General features: G+C 42.8%; 1 protein-coding gene across 1 annotated transcript in view; it reads left to right on the top strand.

Annotated features, from left to right (window-relative positions):
• The window catches only part of TOM1L2 (target of myb1 like 2 membrane trafficking protein), a 927,227-nt gene that overhangs the window by 298,037 nt on the left and 602,219 nt on the right, over positions 1-26,971 (top strand). The window contains exon 4 of the mRNA XM_044088936.1: positions 6,222-6,356. Within this exon, the coding sequence (XP_043944871.1) occupies positions 6,222-6,356 (135 nt within the window). The remainder of the gene's footprint in view (positions 1-6,221; positions 6,357-26,971) is intronic.

The raw sequence follows: 26,971 nt of genomic DNA, 5'->3' as shown, positions 1-26,971 counted from the left end.
TTGATTTTAGTCTCTTGCAATAGGGAGGGGCATGGCTGTCTAGGATTTTTAGGAAGGTTGAATTAAAGTATTTAATTGCTTCATCTAGTGGGAGGGTCTTTATTATATTCCAGTTAATAGATTTTAGATGGTCGGTAAAGGCCTTAGGATTGAAATTGGTGTGGTTTCTCCACATTATGTAGTAATGTTTGTTAGGTAGTTGGGAGGTTTTACGTATGGCATAGGCTGGTTAGGGTCACTGATATTGCAGGGAAGGGTGCCTGTTACAGAGAATTTATTGGTGTCTGAAACAAGGATCCAGTCTGAGCCACCAGTGTTGTTTTTGGCTGGTCTAGTTACTTTAGTGATTAATTGGGTAAAGTTACAGAGGTTGATACTTGTGGGTGTGGAACTTTCTGGTTGGTTGGGCCAATTTAATATTTACATCTCCCAGTATGACTGTTTCGTTGTTAATTCCAGTTGAGATCCAGGCTAAGATTTCTTCAAGAAGGGGATATTGTTACTTGGGGGTAGATATAACATTGTTATGCATATACTTTTGTTAGTATTAAGTTTTAGAAAAGCGATTAATATTTCTGCATTTGAGAATTGAGGAATAGGAGATGGATAGGAGGTAATGGAGAAGCTGTGAGAAGAGTAGGGCTATGCCTCCTCCTTTTTTACATGGTCTGTCTACTCTAAGGCAAGAGTATCCAGGTGGAAGGAATTCAGTGTCCTTTAATATATGGTTTTAGCCAGTTTTCTGTTGCGAGTATATCTGGTTTGGTATGGGATATCCAGGCATGGAATTCAGGAATCTTGTTTCTAATACTTTGTAGGTTGATAGTGGTAAAGGTTATTGATCTATGGGAGTGGGTGAGGCTGGGGGTGGAAGGATTGGGCCCTGGGTTGGGGTGAATATCTCCACATTGCGAGAGAGAGATTCGGGATGGGAGGTATTACTGTGGTTCGTTTACGTGTTGTGTTGGTGAGTTTTGATTGGAGGCAAGGAGAGGGTGTAATAGTTATTGGTGATAATTTTTAGTTTCAAATACGAGTGGGTTGGATTGGAAAAGGTAGGAGGAAATATTAGAATAGGAGGTTATTGTGGGGGAGTGTACATCTGTGACTGGTGAGGTCCTAGGGTGTAGATTAGGTGTATTGAGGGATGTTAGATGTGCAAGTATAATTAAAAATAGAGTGATTGTGAGGCGATATGGGGAGGAGTAGGGTATCCTCCTAATCAACCTTATAATTTTATCAAGGAATGCAATTGCTTCCATTGCCCTGCTCATAAAGCCCCAGCTTACTCTGTCAAACGTTTTCTCTGCATCAAGAACCACCACAAACAGTTGTATTTTCTTACATTCTGCTTCCCTTGGGATCATCTATGTCAAATGTTTGCCTTCCCTCCACAAAATCACATTGATCATTTCTATCAAATTTGGCATCACTTTTGCTATTATAGACATAAACACTTATAGTCATGGTGTAGTATTGAAATGGGCCTATAATGAAACTGGATCTGATGGGCCTTACCCTTTTTAGGTATTACAACTACCACTGGTTTCTTCCAGGTTGTTTCCTCCTCTTAGAATACTGTTAAATAAAACCTTCCAGAGTTTTATGTCTTTGGGAATAATACATAAATTCACTCTGAACTTCTAGTACTGAATTCACATCTTCCATACCAAATATTTTCAGAAATTTTCTTCAGAAACTACCCTCTTTTGTTGTTTTCCCTTTTGAGCCCCCAGGCACATCTTCACTGCTTCAAATAAAGTTCCATTCCCTACCTATAAATTAATATTCCTTGCTGTAAGCTGATTATTTCTCTCAGAATTTTCTTAAGCTGTTATAGCAGTGTTAGGTGGAACATAAATACATCCCACTGCAATCCTCCTCCCTTGCCAGTAGCCCTTTAGTCCTACAAATCTACCATTATTATTTTTTTTATCCTTTTCTATCAGTATTGGAGCTCCTCTTGCAGTTAATGTTATTACTCTTTTCCTTTTTCTTAAGCATCCCTTTGAATAACCATCCCGAAAACCTTTCTATATCAAATTCATGTTTTGCTCTCCACATTTTTAATATAGTTCACTACTTTCTTTTTGTATTTGTGAGACCATTAACGTTTTACAGAAAATATCACTGTGTTAAAAAGTTATTCCCACCTTTTGTGTGCAACAGCTTTTTGTTAGATGTCTAGTTCCAGATTTTGGTGACATGTATGTACTGTTGGTCTTTTATACAGTTTCTTGTTGTATCCATCTGAGCTTAAGTCATATCTTACAAAACTTTTGTTTTATTGAAAGCCCTCAAACAAAAAACACCCCCAGTACCCCCTAAAACCTATTAACTTAAAACTAACACACTAAACTATATACATCTTCAGATATTGAAGTTTTACCCTCATAGTAGGAACAAGTGTCCTAAACTGACAGCCACACTGACAGACTAGAGTTAACCTAAAAGAAAGGTTATGCATGCTAAGACATATAATACAGCCTGTGCTTCTACTAAGGGCTGTCTGGTTTTGTCTCATCTTTATAGCTCTCCCAGCTGGGCAAATACTTGAATGTTTTCAGAAAACATTATATCCTTGCCATTTCTGTGTATCGGATTGTCTCCATGGAGACATGAGAACCAGACACAGGGTTGCTACTAAACATACATTTATTTGCTTGACAAAATCTTTATAATCAATGTTTTTCATTTATTTGCTTTCTTTTTATATCAAGCTAATGGCCTTAATCCAGTCATTCCCCTATGCAAGAATGGAAAAGTAAATCAGTTTTTCTTTTGTCATGCTCTTTTGACCAGTGCAGAAGGTAAGGTAGTTTTACAGCAGAGAATCAATATATAATTTAAGGATAAGAAGTGTGAAGGCTGCCAGCCTAGCCAGATATAATTTTGCGGATAATTCTGTCATTTGTAAATATGAATATAAACTACAGGCTTGTTGTCTTAAATATAAAGAAATACTGTTGCATGTAGAACTGGAAATAAATGTGACAACAGTACACTCTGCTGACCAAAGTAAAGCATGTGGTGACCCTTTGATGTAGACGGTGGTGCCGAAGGGTCTAGATGAAGAAATTCTTCCTATTGTTTTAACCAAGAGTTAAATTGATAGATTTAAACATGCAAATGTATTTTTATTGCTCTGCTTCTGACCAGCTGCAATATAACAAAAGGGAGATATTAAGAATGTAAATGCAGTTTGTTAGCCTTGGAACCCAGGGAAGTGTGAAGAATGATGTAATGTAAATCAGAACTGCAATTTCAGTTTAAACAAACAGAGGATTAAGAATTTTTGCCTTGACCATCCAACTCCTCAGCACTCTGCCTGTTTTCTTATGTAAGTTATCTTAGACTTGTATTTTCTTTTAGAAATAGCTAGGAATTAGAAAGATTAGACTGAGTGTTTTTATGTGATATCAGTACTGAATTATTTTGTGATCTCTGAACTCTCTGTTATCTCTGAACTCTTGACTAGCACTGTGTAGTAAGAAGTATTGTCTTGCGTTTGTATTATTTATTAAATATTTTAAAATCTTTCAACTGTGGCTGTTTTGTGTAGAGGTAAGTTAAGCTGTAGAGTACATTGCATATTTATAGTGATTACTGTACAAGTCACTCCAAATAAGCCTTTAGTCACACCAATTGGTTAATATTGTACAGTAATAATTGGACACCCTTTTAAGGGCCTTTGAGTAGCTGATAAATATTAGCTGGATGGTGGCAAGTGGTACTACCACATAGTCTGGGTAATAGGGGCACAGCTGGAGAACCTGTGCCAGCCTTCCCCAGAAGTGTATATGTGGTTGTATAAACTCTTATCTCAAAGTGCGTGTGTGTCAGCTACTTGGGCAAGGACATGAAGCAGTGGTTGGACAGAGTGCTGGAGGTTTTAGCTTGCCCAGCTAGGCTGCGATCTGGACCCTATAGCTGTGCCAGTGGGGAGTCTTATTGGGGACCTGGAGAGCAAGGGAGCCACCAGCCGTGGACTGACTGATCTCTGTGTGCTCTTAAGGGAAATTGCACTTTACTGTGTGTATTTATCCTTTCCTCCTATATGAGACCCCTGTCTGGTGTTATTGGTGAGGATTGAGGCTCCTTGATTACTGGGCCAGGGCATGGTCATCACAAGAAGTATATAGCTTATCTTAGAATTACAACACACAAGGCTATATATAGTTTATAAAAGAAGAGAAATTAGTCAAAAAACACTAAGTACACATGGACATTTTGTGCTTTTATATTGAGAGATGCAGTCACAGCTTTGTGTCATTATCAGTCTTCGAAAAGCACACAAACGCCACAGAGCCCACTGGGCCTCCAACGGTTTTAATGTTCCATAAAGCAAAAGACACTCTATCAGGAATTCCGAAAAAGCATGCAACACTGTTTTAATTATGTTTAAATAAATGTATAACATATGAATATGTATGCATATTTATATAAAACTTAACTTTTAATGCAAAGCCATTACCCACCTGCCATTATCTTGTATCTGCTTCTCAGAGGAGTCCCCTTCCTCCATTACCCACCTGCCATATCTCGCATCTGCTTCACAGAGGAGTCACATTCCTCCTCCTGGTTACCTTTAATGTGACCACGTGAAAACCTGTGTTCATCCCCTTTAACATAGGGAATGTTCTGAACTTTTAAAACAAGTTACAAGAATTGAAAGCTTGGACTCATTTCCCAATTTCCCATCTGGGTACAGTGTCTCTTGTATAGGTGGGCTGTAACAGAATGTAGCTCAACAGTTACTCCAAGAAGTGGTGCATTTTTTTTTTTATTTCACTTGCCGTCCACATTAAGGGCCTACAGATAAGTTTTGCACATGCAGCTTTTAGATTACTATTCTACCTGCCTAGACTTCATTGTTTAGGTTGGTCAGAATATGATGGAATTATTAAATAACCAATTGAGCAAACTAATAATCCTGCCCCCAGGTACATGCACATCTGCCCTTAAGTGGATGCTTTAAAACAGCATTCTCACCCATATTCCCTGTCTGTGTCCCCTGTTAAAACTGTGCATATACACCTGTATCAGACCCAAAAGTGGGAATTTGACCTAGTAGTACGACACTATAGGTGCACTTCTTGGTATCTTTCTCTTCCTTTCTTACTTTCTAAATGTTTACTTGTATATATTTTTGGCTGGGTTAGTCCTACTAAACATGGCCAATTTTCAGGGGAGATCTAGTGTGGTATTCATACTGACTAGAGTAAGAGCTGGCCAGAATAGCAGGGAAATTTCTACCCTTTTTTGTTAAGTACTGCAGGACCTTTTGTGTCCACTTGAGCTAACATCACAACTGTGGGACTTTGTGATTATTTATATTAAGACACACCAGGATGTGCAGTTTCAAGCCCTGTCCTTGATGTGCTGTAGGCTGACTTTATACTGTCGCAGCTCTTATTTTTCAACTGTTAAGAAAATGAGTTATCCAAAAAAAAAAGTGAGACATCCGTCAGAGGCCTTACACCCTCACCTCCCCTAAAAGGACTCTAATACATTTAAAGCTGTGTATGGCAAGGGGACATGAGCACACTTGCTGGATGTTTATGGCTGTCTTTCATTGACATTGTCAGTAATGCCTAACATTAGAGTTTCATATATATTTTTTTTTATATATACCTTTAAGTACGGAGTTAGAATAACAGTTAAATGTTCCAAACACATGACTGACAACCTGATGGGGCTATCAGTTAAGTCGCCATTGGTCACACCTGCGCTTGGTACAGTGGTGTGTCCTAATATAAGCAATCACCCCTTGGTTTAACATCTCACCCAAAGTACGGATATTGTTTTAGCAAGTGAAAACTATGTGGAGTTGTGCAACTCTGCAGCACTGAAGGTCAGTAATGGTCTGAGGTTAACGATGTAAGGAAAAGTCCCCTTCAAAAAGTAAAACAAAATAAACCAATTTATAAATAGTTTTAACGCTTTTGTCTTTAGAGGTTATAGGTTTATATTTGCTTATCTCACATCAGGTGAATTTGTATCTCTACTTTAGCAATTCAAATATGCTTATGGTAGGTGTGAGATAACAGTAACTGTATTACTGGTAAAGGTGGTAGGTTTAGAAATTTTTACGGTATCCTTTCAGTACTGCTACTACCAGCAAATAAATATGGTTCCATATTTTTTTTTCCACTCTGTTCATTGACATACTATACTAATTCTTTAAAAGCACAGCTGTTGTAATCATGTTTGTGTTGCAGGCTTGGGCTGATGCATTCAGAAGCAGTCCTGATCTGACTGGAGTAGTGCATATTTATGAAGAATTGAAAAGAAAGGGGATCGAATTTCCCATGGCAGATCTAGATGCACTATCTCCAATACACACACCGCAAAGGGTAAGTTGTAGAACAGTTATAAATGTGGAACTGTCATAAGGAATTCTTTTCCTTTCTTGTATGCTGAATATGGATATATTTCATGGAACCGAGCAGGTAAGAATTCTGGTTTGCAGTATGGCTGAAGTCTGAAAATTTTAAATAATAAACTGCAGAGTATCATGTTAAATGGGAATAGCAAAGACTGTATAGTGACGGTAACATTTTCTTCAGCTGTCATAAGTGATGCATCTTCAATTATTGCTGTAGTATCACTTTTTGTTTTAATAGCTTTCAGAAACTAAAGCAGTTATAGTCATTTAGTAACAAGAGTCCATAGCTAAACTTGTTTAAGAACAACTGTGTATAACTTGTGTGTGCAGCAGAGACACACATGGCACTTTGTCATACGTAACTGCTAGGTATATTTCATTCATGTTTTAGCCATTTACAGATGATGGATATTCGGACACTCACGTCTAAGCTAACTGATCCCATTAATTGGGCTCTAACTGCAAAATATTAAAGTGTAACAAAAAGGAAACCCCATACCATGATTGTCTTGGAAACTGTAGGTAGCTGCAGACTTGGGTGGTGGCTGCATTTGCTACTGGTGACTTGTTTGACTACAGCTTAGGTATCAGTGTCATCTGGGAGGCGGGGATCGAGAGGAGAGAGTTAACATTATGTGGGGGGTGGGTGCTGTGAAGTTTATTTCTGATGAAGGCTTGCAACATGACTCTTGCAGGCTTCTTGCCAGAAGATGAGGGACTGCCCATAACAACCACTTGTATGTGCCTATTCAGGAGTGCCAAGCTGGCATATGTATTGTATTTGGGGGAAATGGATCAGGCTGCATTGAAAGAAATGGCTTCAGCAGTATGATCTCCCCACTAAGGTTACCACATTTTGATGAATACTTACAGCAACTGCTGCTTCTATAAAATGAACTTGAATGCTGATCCCCAGCACTAGGAACAGCTGTCCAGGAAAAGGATTGTATTGAATGTAAATCCAGGTGGGTTGACTAAGACCTTGGATGTGTGGGATGTGTTAGAATTTGTGTCAACTGAGGTTATGTAAATTCTGCAAAGTTTCATCTGTCCCTAGTGGAGTGCATACAGCAAAGCCAGTCATAGTATCTTCTGTTGAGCAAAGAGCAAGTTAAGATCAGGGAGCTCAAAGCAGTACAAAATCAAATGATGTTTACTGAAGACACAGAGCAGGAAGTGTTCTGATAATCCTGGAATGATTTGTACTGTGACACATGAACTTTTAAAGCAATTTACTACCAGCATGCCCTTCTTACGTAGAACTTTCAGCCCTTCTCATTTGTACCAACTTCAGGTTTGTGATTTTTTTTTCTTCCAGAAAACATGGAACTGTAAAACAAGGGAATATTTAGTTTTGCATTTTTTAGTTTATAATTTTATCATCTGTGATGGTGCATATGCACATATTAGACAATTTCTGTGCTTGCTGCCTATACCCAAATCAGGGCACATGTTAGTTTTAACTGTTCCAGAAATTCACCTTGTCTACTAGATTGACCATACGTAAGCATTCTTAAGAGGCTTGTACAATGGTAAAGTGACCTTCTGATCTTTTTTGTGGGGCCTCTGCAGTGGTTACAATACTTTGGTTACGCCTGTCTTGTGCTTTCATGTGCAGTTTTACTGGTAATCTTGAGTCACCATGCCTTTTTTTGGTGAGGGGTTCCTTTTTGAGTCATGCATGCCTTGTCTGTCAAGGTTAAGGGATTATACAGTCTGAACAGTTCACAGTTCTTTTCATTCATCATTTAGAAAGTATATGTTTATTGCTCGAGGAGTCTGCCAGTAGTTCAACAGGTAGCACCCCTAATTTTGTTAGAAGATCAGAAAGCTGTGTATTCTGTTTCCCACACCAAGTGCTTCATTTTGTGTAGTAGTTGGTGCAGATGATTGACTATTAGCTGCTAATGAGCTGCTTCCTGTTGGCCAGGGTTTTGGTCCTTCAGCCTCCATTTATTTACTGCCCTACTCTAAGCAAGTCAAATAACTAAGACACTGCTCAAAGGCAGTTGTGAACTAGAGCTAGGTTCTTTTGGTAGATTCCTGAACTTTATGCCTAGTAACTAACTTACCTATAAGCTTATGGGTCATCGAAGTGTAACTAGAGTCCTTTTATAACCGAGATTGAGGCAGCCACATTTGCTGCATTTTTTTGAGGGGGAGAGGACCAGACCAGGATACTGATTTCTACCACCATCATTAACCCTTCGTCTCTCCAACCTGATGATGCCAGAGAGAGAGTATTTGATGGCTTTGATGGTGCTTTCTGTCCAGAAGCATTGAAAGTAGACAAGCATAAGGGTTTGGTCACAGGATCCATCACTGTGTGCCAGCAAGTGGCAGGACTGACTGGGGAAAACAGAGGCAGCGACCAAGCCGATAAAGGCTTTGTGCTAAAACTGGCTTATCTTTGAGACCATGGACCAAAAATGGTCCATTGCACTGTATTTGAGTTCTGTGGTGTGTATTTTTCTGTACTGGATAATGTTCTTGTGCTTGTTGATTTCCTAGTACTTAACACACTGGGGAACTGCAATTGCAGGCTTCTCTTTTTGGATTATTTTTGCTCTTTTGCCATCCCCTTTTTTCCCCAGCCTGGTAGAATAATTTCTTGAGAATTTACTTCAGTTGTAGAAGAATCATGGTAGCACAACATAATTGTACTTGTTGGGATGACAGTTCACAGCACAAATGTGGCAAATATTTGTAGTTAGAGGGACTTTACCCAACTTCTCAAATATGAAGGGACTGTCACCTCCAGCTTATAAACTGTACCTGGAAGGTCACATTAGTCGGAAGGAGGGTCCGTAAGGTGGGACTTTTTCTGCATATTTTTTTGCTTCCATGTCTGTAGACCATCAAGCTTCCTCACATCCAGTAGACACAACCCATGCATTCCCTTAACTGGAAATTTCACTCATGGTCTGGTTGAGAATGGTCTAGAGGTGCAGTTACTCAAGTTGTCATAAGCTTGCGTAATGCCCTCATAAGCATCCAGGCAAGGAGGATGTTTGTAATGGGCATATTTCATCCCTAGTCATCTTTATCAACACTGAGGCCACCGTGCTGTCCTCATGGGCATGTTTTCTGTCATAAACATTCAAGACTGCCACTAGGAAATGGCTTAGTGATTGTAAAGCCCATCCAAAGAGCATGTGATGTTTATCATATTGATCACTGCTGCAGTAGCTTTAGCTATACGAGTTATATCCTGCCAAGTGTATAACAGCCAGCCAGCTTCCAATCCTTTAGGGCACCCTCCACTATCAGGGAGCTCAAGTTGAGCTGGCTAAAAGAAAAGGTTGGGCATGAAGCCCTTCAGAACTTTACTGCCACCAAAGAATATGCTCTTCTGAGGCTTTTGAGGATTGATGGTCAGCTTGTCCTTTCCTTTGCTGGACAGAAGTTCCCTTTGGGGTGAAAAATTCCATCTTCTTAATTTTGTTGTGTTATTACTTCTCCAGGAAGGTTATTTTAAAACTGTTTCGTTTTAATGTCTCAAGACTAACTGTAAAACATAGTGCTCATTATTTCTGTTAGTTTAAAAGTAGTTTAAAGTGCTTGAAAAAAATTGTGGAGAAATTGTGTTTATTTTACTTTTGTGGGGCTGGCATAGAGTTTTAAAGTGCTTTTTACTGTGTTTTTCTGTCAAAGTAATTTTTGTGGACTGGTAATGTTTACCGGCCATTGCTGCTGGTTTTCCTAGGGAAAGAGGCACCATTTCTGGCTTGACCATGTAACAAACTACAGGTCCCATGGTAGTTCTTTCTAGCCACAAAGAAAAAAATTAAGCCAACAGCCATTGCCACAACAGCAGGCTAGCAGTTTGCTTTAGCCCACAAGTGGGTGACTCTGCTGTGGCCATTTGTAGTACCTCAGACCACTCGTCTTTAAGCCCCAGATCCCGCTTGTGTAGCACCTACAGTACTGTGGACTGGGGGTTAGACATGTCCTCTGCTGATATTGGGGTCCCTTCAGTGGGCAAAAGAGAATCACTTTTGTCGGGAGAGGGAACAGGGAAGGTTTCCTTGTGGCAGAAGGCTGTGAATATCTCTGGGGAAGCTAATTCTGCCATTATTAGCACAGTTAGCCTCATCTCAGTTTTCTTTGGACAGGAGCAGTTTACTGGGTCTGGCTTAGTGCTTAATTTAGGCTATTCATCCTCCTTGTAAAGTAATCTTTGGGAAAAGAGAGGATTCTTCTTTTCTTGAAAAGATTCAAGTTTCTGAATCTGAACTGGTAGATGCAGGAATGGAGTCAGGGTTTTATCCTCAGATTTGTGATTCAGTCTCCAAGGAGAGCTCAATTTCAGATTCTATATAGGTTTTTCAGCCCATCAGAAGATACTATGAGTTATTACAGAAGGATTTTTTTCAGAACCTGCACTTTCCTCCTTTTCCGATCACTGATCGCTACTTGTGGTGTGGGTGTTGTGTGGTGGTGTGTGGGGTGTTGTGTGGTGGTGGTACTTGTTTCCAGGGCCAATCTCAGAACCTCCCAGACGATAAAATATGACATTTTAAATTCTCCGTTGGACGAAGATTTAGTTTTTGGTCCCCTCTGTTGCAGAGGTAGTCAAACAGTGCGGAGAAAGGGGTAAGCTGATCCAGGGGGGTTCAGCCCTCCTTTTCCAGATTTTCCAGGGTATTTTCTCTCTCATTCAGTTTTGGCAAAAAGTAGAATAACCCGTCTCAGCAAAAGAAAAAAATGGCAAGATGTTTCCAAAAAGTCTCAAACCTCTCAAAACAAAGGACAGTCCAACAAGTCTTAATGCCGGTTCAACAGATCTTGTGACCCCCTCCCACCCTGGCCCATTTTTTCTTCTTGAAAGTCTGAAATTCGTTTTTCTCTTTGGTAGCAGATATTTCAGACAAATGGGTGCTAAAAATCATTCATCAAGATTGCAGATAGCAGTGGGAGGAAATTCCTACTTTTCTAGGGGGTCATTCCTCATCCTCCAGATCAGACTTTTCCCCCCTCACTGTTTCTTCATCTCATGCTGTCCAAAGATGATAGAAGTAGTTCCTCCTTTCCAGGTGGGGAAGGATTTTTATTGAAGGATGTGCCTATTGCCAGACAAAATGCTTGGAGACCAGTTCTGAGTCTTTTCTAAACCTCTGTGATAGTGCACATATTCAAAATGATGTCCCTTCACAACCTGTTACCTCTTCCTTTTTCAAGTTTCCTGACAGCACTAGACTTGCTCAGCACATCCCTGTTAATCCAGACTTAATATGTTTTAAGGTTGTGTGTGTCTGGATCACACTATCAGTTCTTACCTTTTGGACTCTCCACTGCTCCAAGAGTGTTCACAGAGTGTCTAGCTCCATTTATAGTTCATTGCAGGCAGCAGGGTATCCACATTTTTTTCATTTTTAGACAACTTGCTTATCTTTGTAAAGTCTTTGTCAAGAATGTCTCTGTCTCTCTCCCTTTCCCAATCTCTCTCCTATGAGTTTGAGATTTTACACAAGCTGGGATTCCAAGATAATATTAAGAAGACTGATTACTTCATGTAGGATTCTGTTCCTGGTATGTCGGACACCTCCGTTCGAAGAGCTTTTCTCCCACAGGAAAAAGTAGTTCTTTATCTTGATCCATTTCTAAGGTTTTCCACTCAAGACTTCGGTCACTGTGAGGGAATGCCTCAGGATTTTGGGTCTCATGGCATCTATGAATGTTCTTTGTTTCGCTGTTGCAGTCATTACATTTGGGTTATCTGCTTGCAGTAGCCCTCAGTCTGCTTGATTAAAGTCTTGGGTCCAGCATCGACCAGATGGCTTAGTGGTTAAGGTCTTCGCCTCCAATGCACAAGGTACAAGGTTCGATCCTGACCTCCGACTAATGCCTGTTTGGAGTTTGCATGTTCTCTCTGTGTCTCCATGGGGTTTCTCCCATTTCCGAAAAACATGCTGAGTGTTTCCATCTCAAACTTGCCAATGAATGGAGCTGTGGGCAGCAGCACAGACTCTACATGGTGCCCAATGGGGGGAAGAGTTGTAAAAAGACCAACCGCTTTGGGCATCTATTGTGGTGTGCAGTATCCTCAAGATAGGAGAACACTGATCACAAACTGCGTGCCGTGGCAAGGCTAGCCACTCGATGGTGTAAAATATGGCTCTAGGTGATTCGGTCATGTTGACTGTCGCCAAAAAAAAATGGGCATGGGTAGTTACCGGTGATAAGTGGGTTGAGGACCCCGCCTACTCTCTGACCCACGCCAGGGACCCATGCTAATGGTGGGAGGGGTATATGTGCCCCTATTGGCCAGTGTGTGCCCGCCATAAAAGCCCAGCAGCCCTGGGTCAATAGGCTACTGGCTGGCCAGTGTCTAGTTGCCCAGCCTGGATTACCTGGGATAGCTCTGTTGAGTGAAAGCTGGACATAAAACCAACCAACCTGCCAAACATGAACTGAGAATTGCTACGCTTAATGTAGGTTCACTGACAGGACGCAGCTTAGAAGTGGATGACATGATGATACGGAGGAGGCTGGACATCCTATGTATCCAAGAGACGAGATGGAAGGGCAGTGCAACAAAGCCACTTGGCTTGGGATCCAGACTCTACTACTCAGGTGGTGGACAGGCTAGAAATGGTGTAGGAATTGTGGTGAGACAGAGGCTTCAGAAGTCTGAGGGATATCATCAGAATTAATGACAGACTCATGGCAATCAGACTCCAGTGTAATGATAGGACAGTATTCATAATCTCAGCCTATGCCCCACAGCAGGGTTGTGATAGTGAGGAAAAGAGTGCATTCAGACAGCAGTTGCAGGAGCTACTAGATAAAGCAGGACAACATGAATTGGTGTTGATAATGGGTGACTTAAATGCACATATGGGTCCACATGGGTGGAGCAATAGGAATAAAGAACGAGAAGCCATTCTAGACTTCTGTCTGGCAAATGGCTTGATAGCCAACACATGGTTCAGAAAGAGAGACAGTCACAAGATCACATACAAGAGTAGCCAACATGCAACTCAGGTAGACTTTCTCCTAGTAAGGAAAAGGCACTGGGGTAGAATCCATGATTGCAAAGTCATCCCCAGTGAAACAGTCTGTTCACAGCATAAACCAGTAGTTGCCACAATCAGCTGCAAGCAGTGGTCAGAGAAGGCTCTAAGGTCAACAGAGACCAGGCTGAAGACCCGGAAGTTGACTGGAGAGAAAGTACAGCAGTTCAAGGAATTACTCAGGGCTCTAGCACCCCAAGAAGAGGAGGAAATAGGTGGAGTTGAGAGTGGCAGCGCCTAAAAACAGCATGTGTTAGGACTACAGAAAAGATATGTGGCCGAGCCAGGTATGGAAATAAGGTACGTAAGGAAAGCTGGTGGTGGAATGCAGAAGTGCAGGAAGTAATCAAAAGAAAGGAGTGCAGGAAGAAGTGGGAGATTGAAAAGACTGACCAAGCTAGGAAGGGCTACTGGTTGGCTAACAAAGAAACTAAGAAAGAAGTTGCAATAGCAAAGAATAGAGCATCAGAGGCACTCTATCAGCTTCTGGAAAGTGACTCAGTAAGGGGTACAAAGAAACTATACCAGGTTGCAAGGCAAAGACAGAAAGATAAAGAAGATAGTCAGACACCCTTCATAAGGGATTCCAGCAACAACCTGCTTACCAGCCCACAGGACATCAAAGGCAGATGGAGTATTTCCAGCAGCTTCTGAATGAAGAAAACCCCACAGAAGCGGTACTGCCCCAGAAACAGCCTACAATGAGAGTAGAAGAGCCCAGCTTAGAAGTAAGAGCAGCACTAAGGAAAATGAAGTCGGGGAAAGCAGCAGGCTCAGATGAGGTCACAGCAGATATGATAAAGATGCTGGGTGAGCTAGGGGAGAAATGGCTCCTGAGGGTACTAATTGCAGTGTGGAGAGAAAGGCGTATCCCAGATGACTGGAGAATAAGCATACTCGTGCCAGTGTACAAGAACAAAGGGGACATCCACAACTGTGGACAGTACAGAGGCATCAAACTCCTACCACATTGCATGAAAGTTCTGGAGAGGGTGATTGATAAACGGATACGCAGACTAGTAGAATGTAAGATGGGAGATGAACAGTTCAGATTCAGATCAGGATGCAGCACAATTGACCCGATGTTTGCATTGAGACAGATGCTTGAGAAGAAACTAGAGAAGAGGAGAGAGTCAAACTGGGTTTTCCTAGACTTGGAGAAAGCATATGACAAGGTCCCAAGAAAGCTACTGCGGTGGTTTGAAGTCCCAGAAACATTGGTAGAATTAGTACAGGCTATGTACAAGGACCCAGTGACTCGAGTACGAACAGTGTTTGGCCTCACTGAGGGGTTCCCAGTGGGAGTGGGTGTACACCAGGGTTCAGCTCTGAGCCCACTGCTGTTCATACTGGTAATGGACTACATCAGCAAACAAGTTGGAGGGGTCAGAGCAACAAAGCTGCTGTATGCAGACGATGTGGCAGTACAGGCAGACTCTGATCTAGAACTTCAGAAAAGGATAGGAGAATGGAATGCAAATCTGAAAGAACATGGGATGCAACTAAGCACAGTTAAGACAGTGGTAATGGCAGCAGATTGGGGAAATCGGAAGAAGCTGAGAATAGAGATAGATGGGAAGATAGTGGAACAGGTAAACAGCGTCAAGTATCTGGGAGGGGTGGTTGAGGAGAAGGGTAGTCTGAATGAAGAGGTCAAAGCTAGAATCAGAGGGGCTGCAGCCAACTGGCATAGAGTATCAGTTGTAGTCTATGACAGAAGAATGCCAAAGAACCTGAAAAGTAAGGTGTACAAGACAGTGGTGCGACCAGTACTACTGTATGGTACAGAAACCTGGGCAGTAAAGGCAGAACAGTTGAAGAAGCTAGAGGTGATGGAAATGAAGTGCCTGAGAAAGGTGGTAGGATGCACACTGCGGGACAGGCGAAGAAAATGAGGACATAAGAGCAGAAGCCAAAGTAGCTCCAATTGCAGAAAAGATCAAAGAACAGATTACGATGGTATGGGCACATGTGTAGAAAAGCGGAAGACAATCTGGTGAGGGAGATTTGGGACAGACAGGAAGAAGATAAGAGGAAGCGAGGGCGTCCAGCAAAGAGGTGGATGGATTGTGTGAAAGAAGATCTGCGACAGTCAAGCATGAGTGTTGAAGAAGGCAGGAAAGTGGCACTGAATTGAGAGAGTTGGCGCCAGTTAATACGATACCCCGACCCCATGTAAATGGGGAAAAAGGAGGATGATGATGGTCCAGCATTGGTTGCTGTCTCCTCTTCCATGATGTCAGGTAGTCAGGGATATAAAGCATGCAGCCGATACCATTTTATCAGTCTTTCTTGCCGAGCGGTGCCCGAAGCGGAAGCAGTTCGCAAGTCCGGTCGGCCGACTCCTGAAATTTTCATTTTCGAGTTTCAGAACCAAAGTCTATAACTAAGCGAAGTACCCCATTGGGGAAACATTTTTTCTTGCTCTAAATCGATGTCAGTAAAAGTCAATAATTGTATTTCTTGCGGAAAGCAAATACCTCATAAAGATTTTCATTCGTACTGTATTCCTTGCCTAGGCTCTGACCACAACGTACCTCGCTGTAGGTTTTGTGCCTTATTTAAACAATGAACTGTCGTCTGTATATTTACGCTTCTAAATATTTTTGTACTCTGTACAATTACCCAGATATGGCTTTGGTAAGCCACCCGACTACAGACATTCTGAAAAAACGCAAAGATAAAGACAGAGATGGACCGCATAGGTCCAAAGCTGCCGACGAGACTTCTAAGCTAGTCGCCAGTTCGCCGGTACTCAGTGAGGCGCTTTCGCAGCACCTGATACCTGCTACTTCAGATTCACAGGCCTCTACTGAGACCCATTCGGAGTCTGGTATGCCGCGAGATGCTTCAACTGTGGATCCTGCAGATGTCTCTACCTTGGATGTGTCCGGAGCCGCTGTGCAGGCACCGGCTTCTGAGGGTGTATTCAGGCCTACTGACTTGCATATTAAACCAATGCCATCTTCAAGGCCTAAAACTCGATCCATGCCTAGAAAACCCGTACCCAGACCACATGGTCAGGCCTGTATGCCTAAAAAGCAAATAAGAATGGCTGAAGACCTTGTTACTGTAATCAGGGGAAGCCAACCTTCCCCTTCTAAGAGACCTAGGACTGAGTTTACTTATGATTCTTCTGATCAGGATTCTGAAATTTCTGTTTCCTCTGACCAGGATTTACCCTTATCTACCTATGAGGATTCCGATACAGAGGACTCTATTCCCTCTGCTTCCCCTCCAGAGGATTTCTCTTTAGGTGAAACCTTGCTTACTCTTAGGGAGCATTTTCGCTGGGAAAGCCAGGATTACTCTGACTCTAAAAAGAGGCTTAGGGATTTATTACTCCTGCCCCAACACAGGCCTTTAGCTATCCCCCCCTGTACTGGACATTGTTGATGCCTTTTCGGAATCTAGCTTGGCCCCTGACTCTCTACCTCCTGCTCCCAGAAAACATGATGGATATTACAGGGTTCTTGACTCTCACAAGTTCCTTTTTAAAAATTCTACTGCGGATCCCGAGACCATTTCACAGAGACCCAAGGGCATTAAGGCTACTACTGCCAAAAATCCTACCCCCTCTGATGGAGATTCCAGGGCGCTGGATAGATGGGGTAAGAAGGTATACACTTCTGCAACCTTGGCCATTAGGGCCTTAAACTGCCAGTTTCATATGTTAAAGTATCAGCAGCATATTATTGGTTTGCTTAAACAGAAAATGATGATTCCTGACTATGCTGAAAATAAAGATTTTACAGGATTTAATGCATTCTGCTGAACAAGTTGGAAAGCATACTTTGCAATGTGGTTTTGATTCATTTGAGGCATCTTGCAGGGCTGCTGTCACTGGGACTGTACTTAGAAGGCATGCTTGGCTTAAGGAGCAATCTTTGCAGATCATGTTAAAGCTAAATTGCTGGATGCTCCCTTAAACCAAGACCACCTGTTTGGCAACAGAGCAGAAGAAGTACTTAAAAAGATGGAGGAAAAAGCTAAATCTATGCAAACTGTTAAAGATTTCCTCAAAGTACAGCCTTCCAGATTTAGTAGGCATTGCCCCCCTAAAAATTGGTCCTTTCCTGCCTCTTCCAGACCTTCTCAGTCCAAACCCAGAACCAACAGAACACCCCGGCTTCAGTCCCAAGATATTCACAGGACTAAGCAATGGGGGGCTCCCACTTCCAAAGCAGGGAGTGCTAAGACACCCACCTATGGTAAACTGTCTCAATGACTCAACTTTATAAACCTTCCAAGCCCTGCACAACTGACTGTTACTTTAGGAGGAAATATTGCTCTGCAGGCAAAAAATTGGGAACTCATTACCCAGGACAAATGTTTTTTTAAATATAGTTTCCCAAGGATACAGATTCCACTTCCATTGCTTACCAACCCCAAATGGTTGGCCAGACCTTCCCCCAAATCAGTGGGCAGATGCTCAAAAGCAAGTTCTCTCTCTTTTAAGCATCAGGGCTATTCAACCTGTTCCAGAAGAAAAATGGGGCAAGGTTTCTACCGAAGACTTTTCCTGGTACCCAGAAAAGACCATTCCTGGCGTCCTATCTTGGATCGGTCTATCCTAAACACAATTTTTGGTAATCCCAAAATTCAAGATACTAACTCTTCATCAGCTGCTTCCCATGCTAGGCAAAGATGCCTGGTTGGCAACACTGGATTTAAAGGAAGCCTACCTGCACATCCCAATAAGGGAATCTTGCAGAAGATACCTATTCTTCAGAGCAGGCTACATGCACGATCAGTTCTCTGCACTGCCCTTTGGCTTATTTACTGCGCCCAGGGTATTCACCAAGTGCCTAGCTCCAGTCATTGCATTTTGCAGGCAAAAAATTCAAATATACCATACCTGGACGATTGTCTAATTTAGGCAGAAAGCCAGGACATACTATTACATCATCTGGCATTTGTAAAGAAATTGCTAACTTCTCTGGGGTACACCATAAACAAAAATAAATCACATCTTGTACCCTGCCAACAAATTGTATTCCTGGGAGCAAGCTTGAATACAACTTCCCAGATGGCCTACCTCACTCCAGACAAAAAAGTTCATTTGACAGCCTACTTCAAACTACTGGCCACAAAGACCCAGCTATCTGCAGGGAAAATACTGCAAGCTCCGAGGTTCATGGCCTTCTGCATTCTACTAATTCCACATGCAAGAATGCATATGAGGAAATTACAGTGGTATCTAAAAAGCCTATGGTGTCAACATTCTCAGGATCTAGAATCAATGATTCCCATCATACCTTGTCTACAGATAGTTCCTTTGGTGGGCAGAGGCCTGCCACCAAAACGGGGGACTACCATTCACTCTACCCCCTGCCACCCAAACCCTAACAGACACATCAGACTATGCATGGAGGGCTCATTTGGCAGGGCAGTGCATTCAGGGCAAATGGAACCCAAGTCAAATGCACCTGCATATCAATCAAAAAGAAATGTTAGCTGTACTGTATGCTCTGACAGCCTTCAAGGACCTCATTCTTCCAGGACAATTATTGGTAAAGACCGACAACGCCACAGTTGTGTGGTACATAAACAAGCAGGGGGGGAGCCCACTCATACCCTGTCAGCAGACTAGCTATGGCTCTGTGGAACACAGCCTTGAGCTACCAAATGCACCTACAGGCTCAATTCCTGCCAGGAAAGCTAAATACACTGACAGATGACCTAAGCAGAAATCTCATGGACTCACACGAGTGGAAACTGGAACCAAAGATATATTCAACATGTTGAGAAACAAATTGGGGAGCCCAGAGATAGACCTGTTTGCCTCCCCCCAGAACTACCAATTGGACAAATTCTGCACAAGTACTCCCCACAAACAAGCTTGGAAAGTGGATGCCCTGTCCTTCACCTGGAAAAACCTGTCAGTTTATGCCTTTCCCCCTCTGCCTTTCCTCTCCAAGGTACTTCTAAAGATCAAACAGGACAAACCAAGGGCAATGCTGATTGCACCAGACTGGCCACACCAACACTGGTACCTCCTCTTTAGCAGGGTGTCACTGCTGGCACCATGGCACCTGCCACAGACCCCTGCTCTGCTGTCTCAGTAGGGGGGCCAGATTCTGCACCCACAGTTTCAAACCCTGAACTTGGCAGCCTGGCTAATTACCTGATCTCTCTGTTCCCATCCCTCAGTAAGTATAAGTGATGGATATCATTCTGGAGGCAAGGAAGGCCTAGTACTAGAAAATCCTATGCTGAAAAATGGAAGAGATTCTGTTCCTGGAGCCAAACTCATGGGATGGGCTCAGCAGCACCCAATTTACCTCAGATTCCTCAATACCTAACTGAGATGTTTCACAAGGGTCTTTCCTTTTCCTCCATCAAAATTCATGCCTCAGCCATTTCAGCTCATTACAGTACAGAACCACCCCTCTTCTCTCATCCACTGCTGAAGCAATTCCTCAGAGAGACCAAAAGCTTAAGGCTACCCAGGAGAGTCCCTACTCCAGCCTGGGACCTTAACTTTGTATTGGAAAAGCTCACTCTACATCCCTTCGAGCCAGCTGCAAATGCAGAGTTGAAATTTCTTTCTTGGAAAACAGCCTTCCTTCTAGCCATCACTTTAAGAAAAAGGGTGTCTGAATTACAGGCTCCCATGGCTGCGGAGCCTTTCATCATCTTTCATGCGGACAGGGTGTCCCTCAGGACCAATCCCTCCTTCATGCCCAAGGTGGTATCCAGTGTGGCCCTTAATCAGTCCATTCATTTGTCAACCTTTTCTAATCCACAGAACAAAGGGAAATGAATACTGCACTCCTTGGACGTGCACAGACCACTTTGGTTTTACTTGGACAGGACTAAGCCTCTCAGGAAATCTGAACAGCTGCTGGTTGATTTGCTGCAGGGGCAGAGGGGAAAGCTATTTCAAAGCAAACCATTTCTAAGGGGATAGGCCATTGCATTCATTTCTGCTGTAAGCACCATGAAAAACCTACCCCACAGGGGATAAGACCGCATTCAACCAGGGTTGCATCTACCTCTACAGCCTTTCTCAGAGGTTTCCTTACCAGGGACATCATAGAAGCTGCTACCTGGAGTTCTGTACATACCTTCACCAAGCATTTCCACTTTCCAATTTTTTCTAACTCCAGAGCTGACTTTGCCACTGCAGTCTTGCAGGGCCTTATAGCTGGTCCTAATGCTATCTAATTACCTCCTCCCATCCTTGGCTTTGGGAATCTACCCAAATGTGGTGACTGCAACAATGAAACACGAAGAACATAGTACAGTTGTGTACACTTGCCATAAATGTAGATGTTAGTCTATTCACTGTTGCAGTCCTGGTTACCCTCCCTCCAGCCCCCTGACTTCTATTGTCTATACCTCTATTCTTGTTAGTTATGCTTGAAGCTTTCTGGTGTGTTTGCTTTTTGTTGGACGTGTAACCTTGTATATAATTGCTTCCCATTATGGGGGCACCTGACATCTGGGGCAAGAAAAACTGATAAAATGGCGTCTGCTGCATGCTTTATACCCCTGACTACCTGACAGCATGGAAGATGAGACAGCAACCGACGCAGGACCCAAGACTTTGATCAGGCCGACTGAGGGCTAATGCAAGCAGATAAACCCAAATGTGATGACTGCAACAGTGAATACACTTGAACAGCTACATTTATGGTAAGTGTACACAACTGTACTTTCTTATGAATCCCTTGACAAGACTCTACATGAAAAAGCTACAGTGGTATCTGAAATATCTTTGGTCCCAGCATCAACACCCTTTATCTTTTCAAATCCTAGTGCTGGAGTTTGTCAGAGAAATATTTTGGTGGAAATAAATACCTTTAAATCCAGGTCTCCCCTTCTCCCATACTTTTCTTGAGGAGCAGTTTCAGAAGGATAAAAGTGCAGGGGGTGTGAGACACCAAGGACAGATGCAAGCACATAAATATCAAGGCACTCAGCCCTCTGAACCATCTTTGGTCTGCATGACCTCTTCAAGGGGTTACAAACAATACCTCAGTCATGTGGTACATCAGCAAGCAAGAGGAAACAAGGTAGGGAACAAGGTCATACTCCCTTTGCCAAACTAGCCATGTTAGCTTAATCTTCACAGCATACTGTCACTATGCAGGCATCCTACATTCTGTCAGAGCAAAACTGTGTGGCAGATAAGCTGAGCAGGACCAAGGCATACCCTCACGAATGGAAACTAAATAAGGGGGGGGTTCCAAGATTTGATCCATCTGTGGGGAGTTCCTCAAGTAGATCTCTTTGCCTCCTGTTTAAACAGTCAACTGGCAAGATTCTGTTCTAGGACTTCATATAAGACAACCTGGAATATGGATGTCTTGTCTTTTCCTTGGACAGAAATGTTCCTGTCTGCTTTTTCTGCCCTTTCTACTAATATCCGGAGTTCTTCTAACGTTTCAGAAGAAATCCCCCAAGGTCTTTGTGGTGACTCTCTTGGCCCAGGCAACTGTGGTTCTCCTTTCTTTTGGAAATGGCCAAAGGCAATTACCACAAGCTTCCTCTATGGCAGGATCAACTCTCACAAGAACAGGAGTGTTTGATGCACCTCAATATCAGTCAGCTTCGATTGACTGCTTGAGTGATGGGGTCTTAATTCCTTGTAGGCACCTGTTTACTAAGTAAGTGCAGAAGGTAATAATGGATGCAATAAAGTGTGCTACTAGAAAAATCGTATATTAGCAAATGTAAAACATTTTCTAGTTGGTGCCCAACAATATGACCATTTTCCATTCAAGGCTAGTTCTCTGGTTCTAAACTATTTTTGCAAGATACTATCCTATGGCCTTTCTTCTCTTATAAAGCGTCTTATTGGCCATTTCAGTATGCGTGCCCCTGGATCACATCAGTGTTACTAGTGTCAAAATATTTTTAAAAGGAGTTTTGCATAAGAGGCCTTCAAGAAAACCAGTGATCCCTCCTTTGATCTTAATTTTCTGTTATCAAAGCTAACACCCCCCCTTTGAACCAGCTAACCTGGCTGACTCTTAGCATGGGAAACAGTTTTACTGATTGCTTTGACCTGTGCAAGAAGGGTATCTGAGTTGCAAACTTAGTGAGTCAAGTCTATCTCATTTTCCAAAGGGGCAGGTTTTCTTTGAGAACTAATGCTTCTTTTATGACTAAAGTGGTATTCGGTTTTTCTTTAAGCCACACTATCCATCTCCCCGTTTTCTTTCCTAAACCTGAAAATGACAGAGAGGATACTCCATACCTTGGATGTCCACAAACCACTCTGGTACTGTCTTGATGGAACTAAGTCTTTAATATCTTCAGATCAGTTTGTCCATTTCTTATGAAGGTAAGGATGGACAACCCGAGTCAAAACAAGCTATTTCCAAATGTTTATTGAAGGTTATTACCTTCTGTTATACTCAACATAACAAAACTATTCCAGGCAGGGTCAAGGGCCACTCTACCAAGACCTTGGCTTCATCTATGGCTTTTTGGAAAGAGTTGGATTTTAGAAGTATTCTAGAAGCTGATAACTTGGTCTTCTGTACATATTTTTTACAAAGCACTACAAGCTTAATTCCTTTTCTAGGTCCAGATTTGGGATTGCTAGGATCATTCTCCAGAAGCTTCTGGATTCTCCTTCCACCTGCCAAATGTACTTCACGAAGGTAATCTACCCATATAGCTGAGGCTACTGCAGCAGTGATCAGTATGATGAACATAGTATAGTTGTGCAAGCTAAACTGACCATAACAGTAGATGTTCAAATGATCACTGTTGCAGTAGCCACTCCTTCCCTCTACACCCCCTTTGTTTTATAGTGTGTTTTTTTATGCCAGGGCGAAGATATTTTTTTTCCTGGCATTGTCATTTCAGAGGTCAGCCTCCCTCTCTGTTGACAGGAAAGCTCTGAATGATTTCATTAACTAATTTGTCTTAGTCACTTCTGCTTGAATTGCCTGACATTTTGGGCATGTGACAGGTACCCTGAAGCTTTGGTAGCTGGCAGGCTGTTGTATCCTTGGCAGGATGTAGCCCATATAGCGAAGACTATTGCAGCTGAGATCATTGGAACACTGCTATAGCAGTGATTATTCAAACATCTATTGTTATGGTAATTTTAACTTGCACTACTGTACTTAACCAGACAGACCTCTGTGGTCTCTGGCCTCCAAAGAGCTTCATCCCAGAAAGACCTGTCTTAACAAAATGTTTAAGTAAAAATAAGAATACATTTTTTTTTTCCAAAAAAAAAAGTTTTCCGAGTGTGCCCCCAGTGCCTGTACCATAGACGCCATTAAGAATTTGGTCTGTGGCTTTGCAGTGCTGAATTGATGCTGGGATACTACCATGGTTTGTTTTACCCTTGGGTTCACATCCTCAAAGAACATGTGTTAATGCTAGTGGTTTACTGTCAAAATAGTGAAATCACTTACCACAGTTGTGCACATCCCCAAACCAAAACAATGAAAAGCCATCCAGCCAACTGCTCAGAATGTCAATTCGTTCAGTAGGAAAGAATCAGCATTCTACAGTGATTGGATCACTCACCATCCACCATGTATATTGACTATCATCCATACATATTTCTACTGTTTTGCAGGGAGGCAAGCCCCCTTGCACCCCCCACATCCCTTGCTACTTATATATTCTAACTGCAAGATTGCACTACAGTGAGGAAGAGGGTAATTTTCCCAATCCTCACAGTAGTGTGGTCCACTTCATAACACTGGCGCTCAAAACTACGAACACAAACTTAGTGTTCCTGTTTTGGAGTCAACAGGATTTGCATTTACAGTTTTGCCTCTTTGCAGCTCTAAGTTTGACCTTCTGATAGTAGTGGTAAGTCCATTCAGTATTTTGTTAGCAAACCAATGCTAGCCCCAGGCCCTCTGCTGGTCTCTTAGTGCTACCTTAAGTCGGGGCATGCATGAGTGTTGATATCATATTGTATCACTTCAGAGCTCAACTGTTAGGAGCTCAATTCCATGCACATCTTATCAGCGTAGGCTACCCCTGTCATTGAGGGTAGGTTAAGGGGAGGTTCTTCTTTCTCTCCCAGTCCCTCTGACTTCAAGACCCAGAGGACAAAGATGACTTTATTTCAGAATTTGCAGCTGGCATTGAGTCTCTTGCTGTCTCCACAGCTCCCATCAGGCAATGCTTTCTTCTGAGAGGCCTTAAGGTTGATGGCAGTAGTCATTTAAATTGCTGCTGCAGTAGCCTTAAGATCTATAGGATGTTCATCGTGCATACAGCTGCAGTAATCACAGATGGGGTTTTCTGCCGTCAGGCGGTCCCTCGGTCGGCCGAATTCCAAAGTCTAGGTCCGGCGTCGGTTGTCGCTTTCTCTCCTGACATCAGTGAGGCCGGAGTATATAAGACACAGCCGACGCCATGTTCTTCAGTCTTTTTTGCCGCGCGGTGCCCGAAGCAGAAGCAGTTCGCAAGTGCCGGTCGGCCAGCTCCTGAATTACAGAAATATTGGAAACCGAAGTCTTCATTAAAGCTAAGTACCCCGTTGGGGAAACTTTTCTTGCCTCAGTCCGATGTCAGAAAAAGTTAATAATTGTATTTCTTGTGGGAAGCAAATACCGCATAAGGATTTCCATTCCCTCTGCATACCCTGTTTAGGCCCAGACCACGACGTCTCGGGCTGTCGCTTTTACGCTACTTTCAATAAACGCACTATTAAGCGTCGGGCGGAGTTTGCCCAACACTATTTTGGTAAAGCCTTTGATTATAAAATGTTGTCGGATACTCCGACTACCGTTTTGTCCAAAAAACGCAAGGACAAAGACCGACACGCGAGGTCCACGGTCCCCGCCAAAACAGGCTACACGTGGTCCGGTTCACAGCGAGACGCCTTTGCAGTCCCTGACTACCGACGACCCTCCTTTGGTGGTGTCCTCTGTACCCGAGACCGCTGGTACCTCGGCCCTTTCCCAGACTACAACCACCGAAGCCTTTGCTAACGTTGAGCCTACTAATGTGGACAGGTCCACTTCCACCCATGGTGTCTTTAGACCCTCATCTTCTTTTTCTATTAAGGCCTTTACTAAATCCAAAGCAGCCAGGCATCCCAAGAGGCCTGTTGCACAGGGCCAATCTCCAGGCCCCATGCCTAAAAAAACAGATGCTTAAAATGGCTGAGGATTTAATTACTCCTATCAGGGGTTCTCAACCCCCTCCAGACAAGAGACCCAGAGTGGAGGAAGATTCCTCCCTCTTCTGATCAGGGCTCCATTTTATCAGAACATTCTGATGTAGAGGAACACTCTTACTCCCCTTTTGAGGATTTGGATGCAGAGCAGTCCATTCCTTCTGTATCTCCTCCTGAGGATTTTTCCTTTGGGGAAACCTTGCACACTTTGAGGGAACACTTCCATTGGGAAGGCCAAGACTTTTCAGATTCCAAGAAAAGACTTAGGGAATTTCTTTTGTTACCTCAACACAGACCTCTGGCGATACCTCCTGTTTTAGACATACTTGATGATGTTTATTCGGAGGCTTGCCTTAACCCGGATTCTCTGCCTCCTGCACCAGTCAAACCTGGTAGGTACTACAGAGTACCTAACTCTCACCAATTTCTCTTCAAAAGCCATAATGCTGACCCTGAAACCATTTCTCAAGGCCCCAAGGGATTGAAGGCCTCCACTGCCAAGAATCCACTTCCTGCCGAAAGAGAGTCAAGATCTTTAGAAAGGTGGGGAAAAAAGGTATATACCTCGGCCACCCTAGCCATGATGGCCTTAAATTGTCAGTTTCATATGCTTAAATATCAACAGTTCCTGTTATCACAATTAAGGAATAAAATGTCTCAACCTGAACAACCAGATTTGAAGGAGTTGCAGGATATGATGCATAGTGCAGAGCAAGTGGGTAAACACACCTTACAATGTGGTTATGATGCCCTAGAGGCCTCAAGTAGAGCGGCTGCTACAGGATCAGTCATTCGCAGACATGCCTGGCTTAGGGAACAAAACTTGCCTGATCATGTGAAAGCTAAACTTCTAGATGCTCCTTTACAAAAGGATGTGCTGTTTGGTACTAATGCTGAGGAGATATTACGGAAAATGGAAGAAAAAGCCAAATCTATGCAAACTGTCAAAGCTTTTTTACAGGTCCAACCACCACGTTTTAGCAGGAATTGGCCTTCAAAAAACTGGTCCTTTCCAGCCACTGACAAAGCCCCAAAGAGGTAGATACAGACGTACAAGGGGCAGAGGGCAATCACAAGGATCATATAGAGGCCGACAATGGCAAACTCCAGCACCAAGAGGTGGCGAAGACAGTGCACAACAATAAACAAACCCAATGACTCCCTCATTTCCATGCCAAGCATGTCTCAGCTGGCAGCACCTTTGGGAGGAAAGCTAGCATTATTTGCAAGAAATTGGCATATTGTCACAACAGACAAATGGATCCTGGACATTATAAACAGAGGCTACAAATTTCAATTCCACACTCTTCCAAAAATGAGAGGCATGCCAAACCTGCCACACAATCAAAGGGCAGAGGCACAACTACAAATTTCAAAGCTCATAAGCATGAGAGCTATTCAAGAGGTACCTACTCACGAACAAAGTCAAGGTTTTTATTCAAGACTTTTTTTGGT

This window comes from Protopterus annectens, chromosome 12.part0 (genome assembly GCF_019279795.1).
Source record: "Protopterus annectens isolate FY-2018-M chromosome 12.part0, PAN1.0, whole genome shotgun sequence".
Classification (NCBI taxonomy): domain Eukaryota; kingdom Metazoa; phylum Chordata; order Ceratodontiformes; family Protopteridae; genus Protopterus; species Protopterus annectens.
This window is presented reverse-complemented; position numbering and strand designations above follow the sequence as displayed.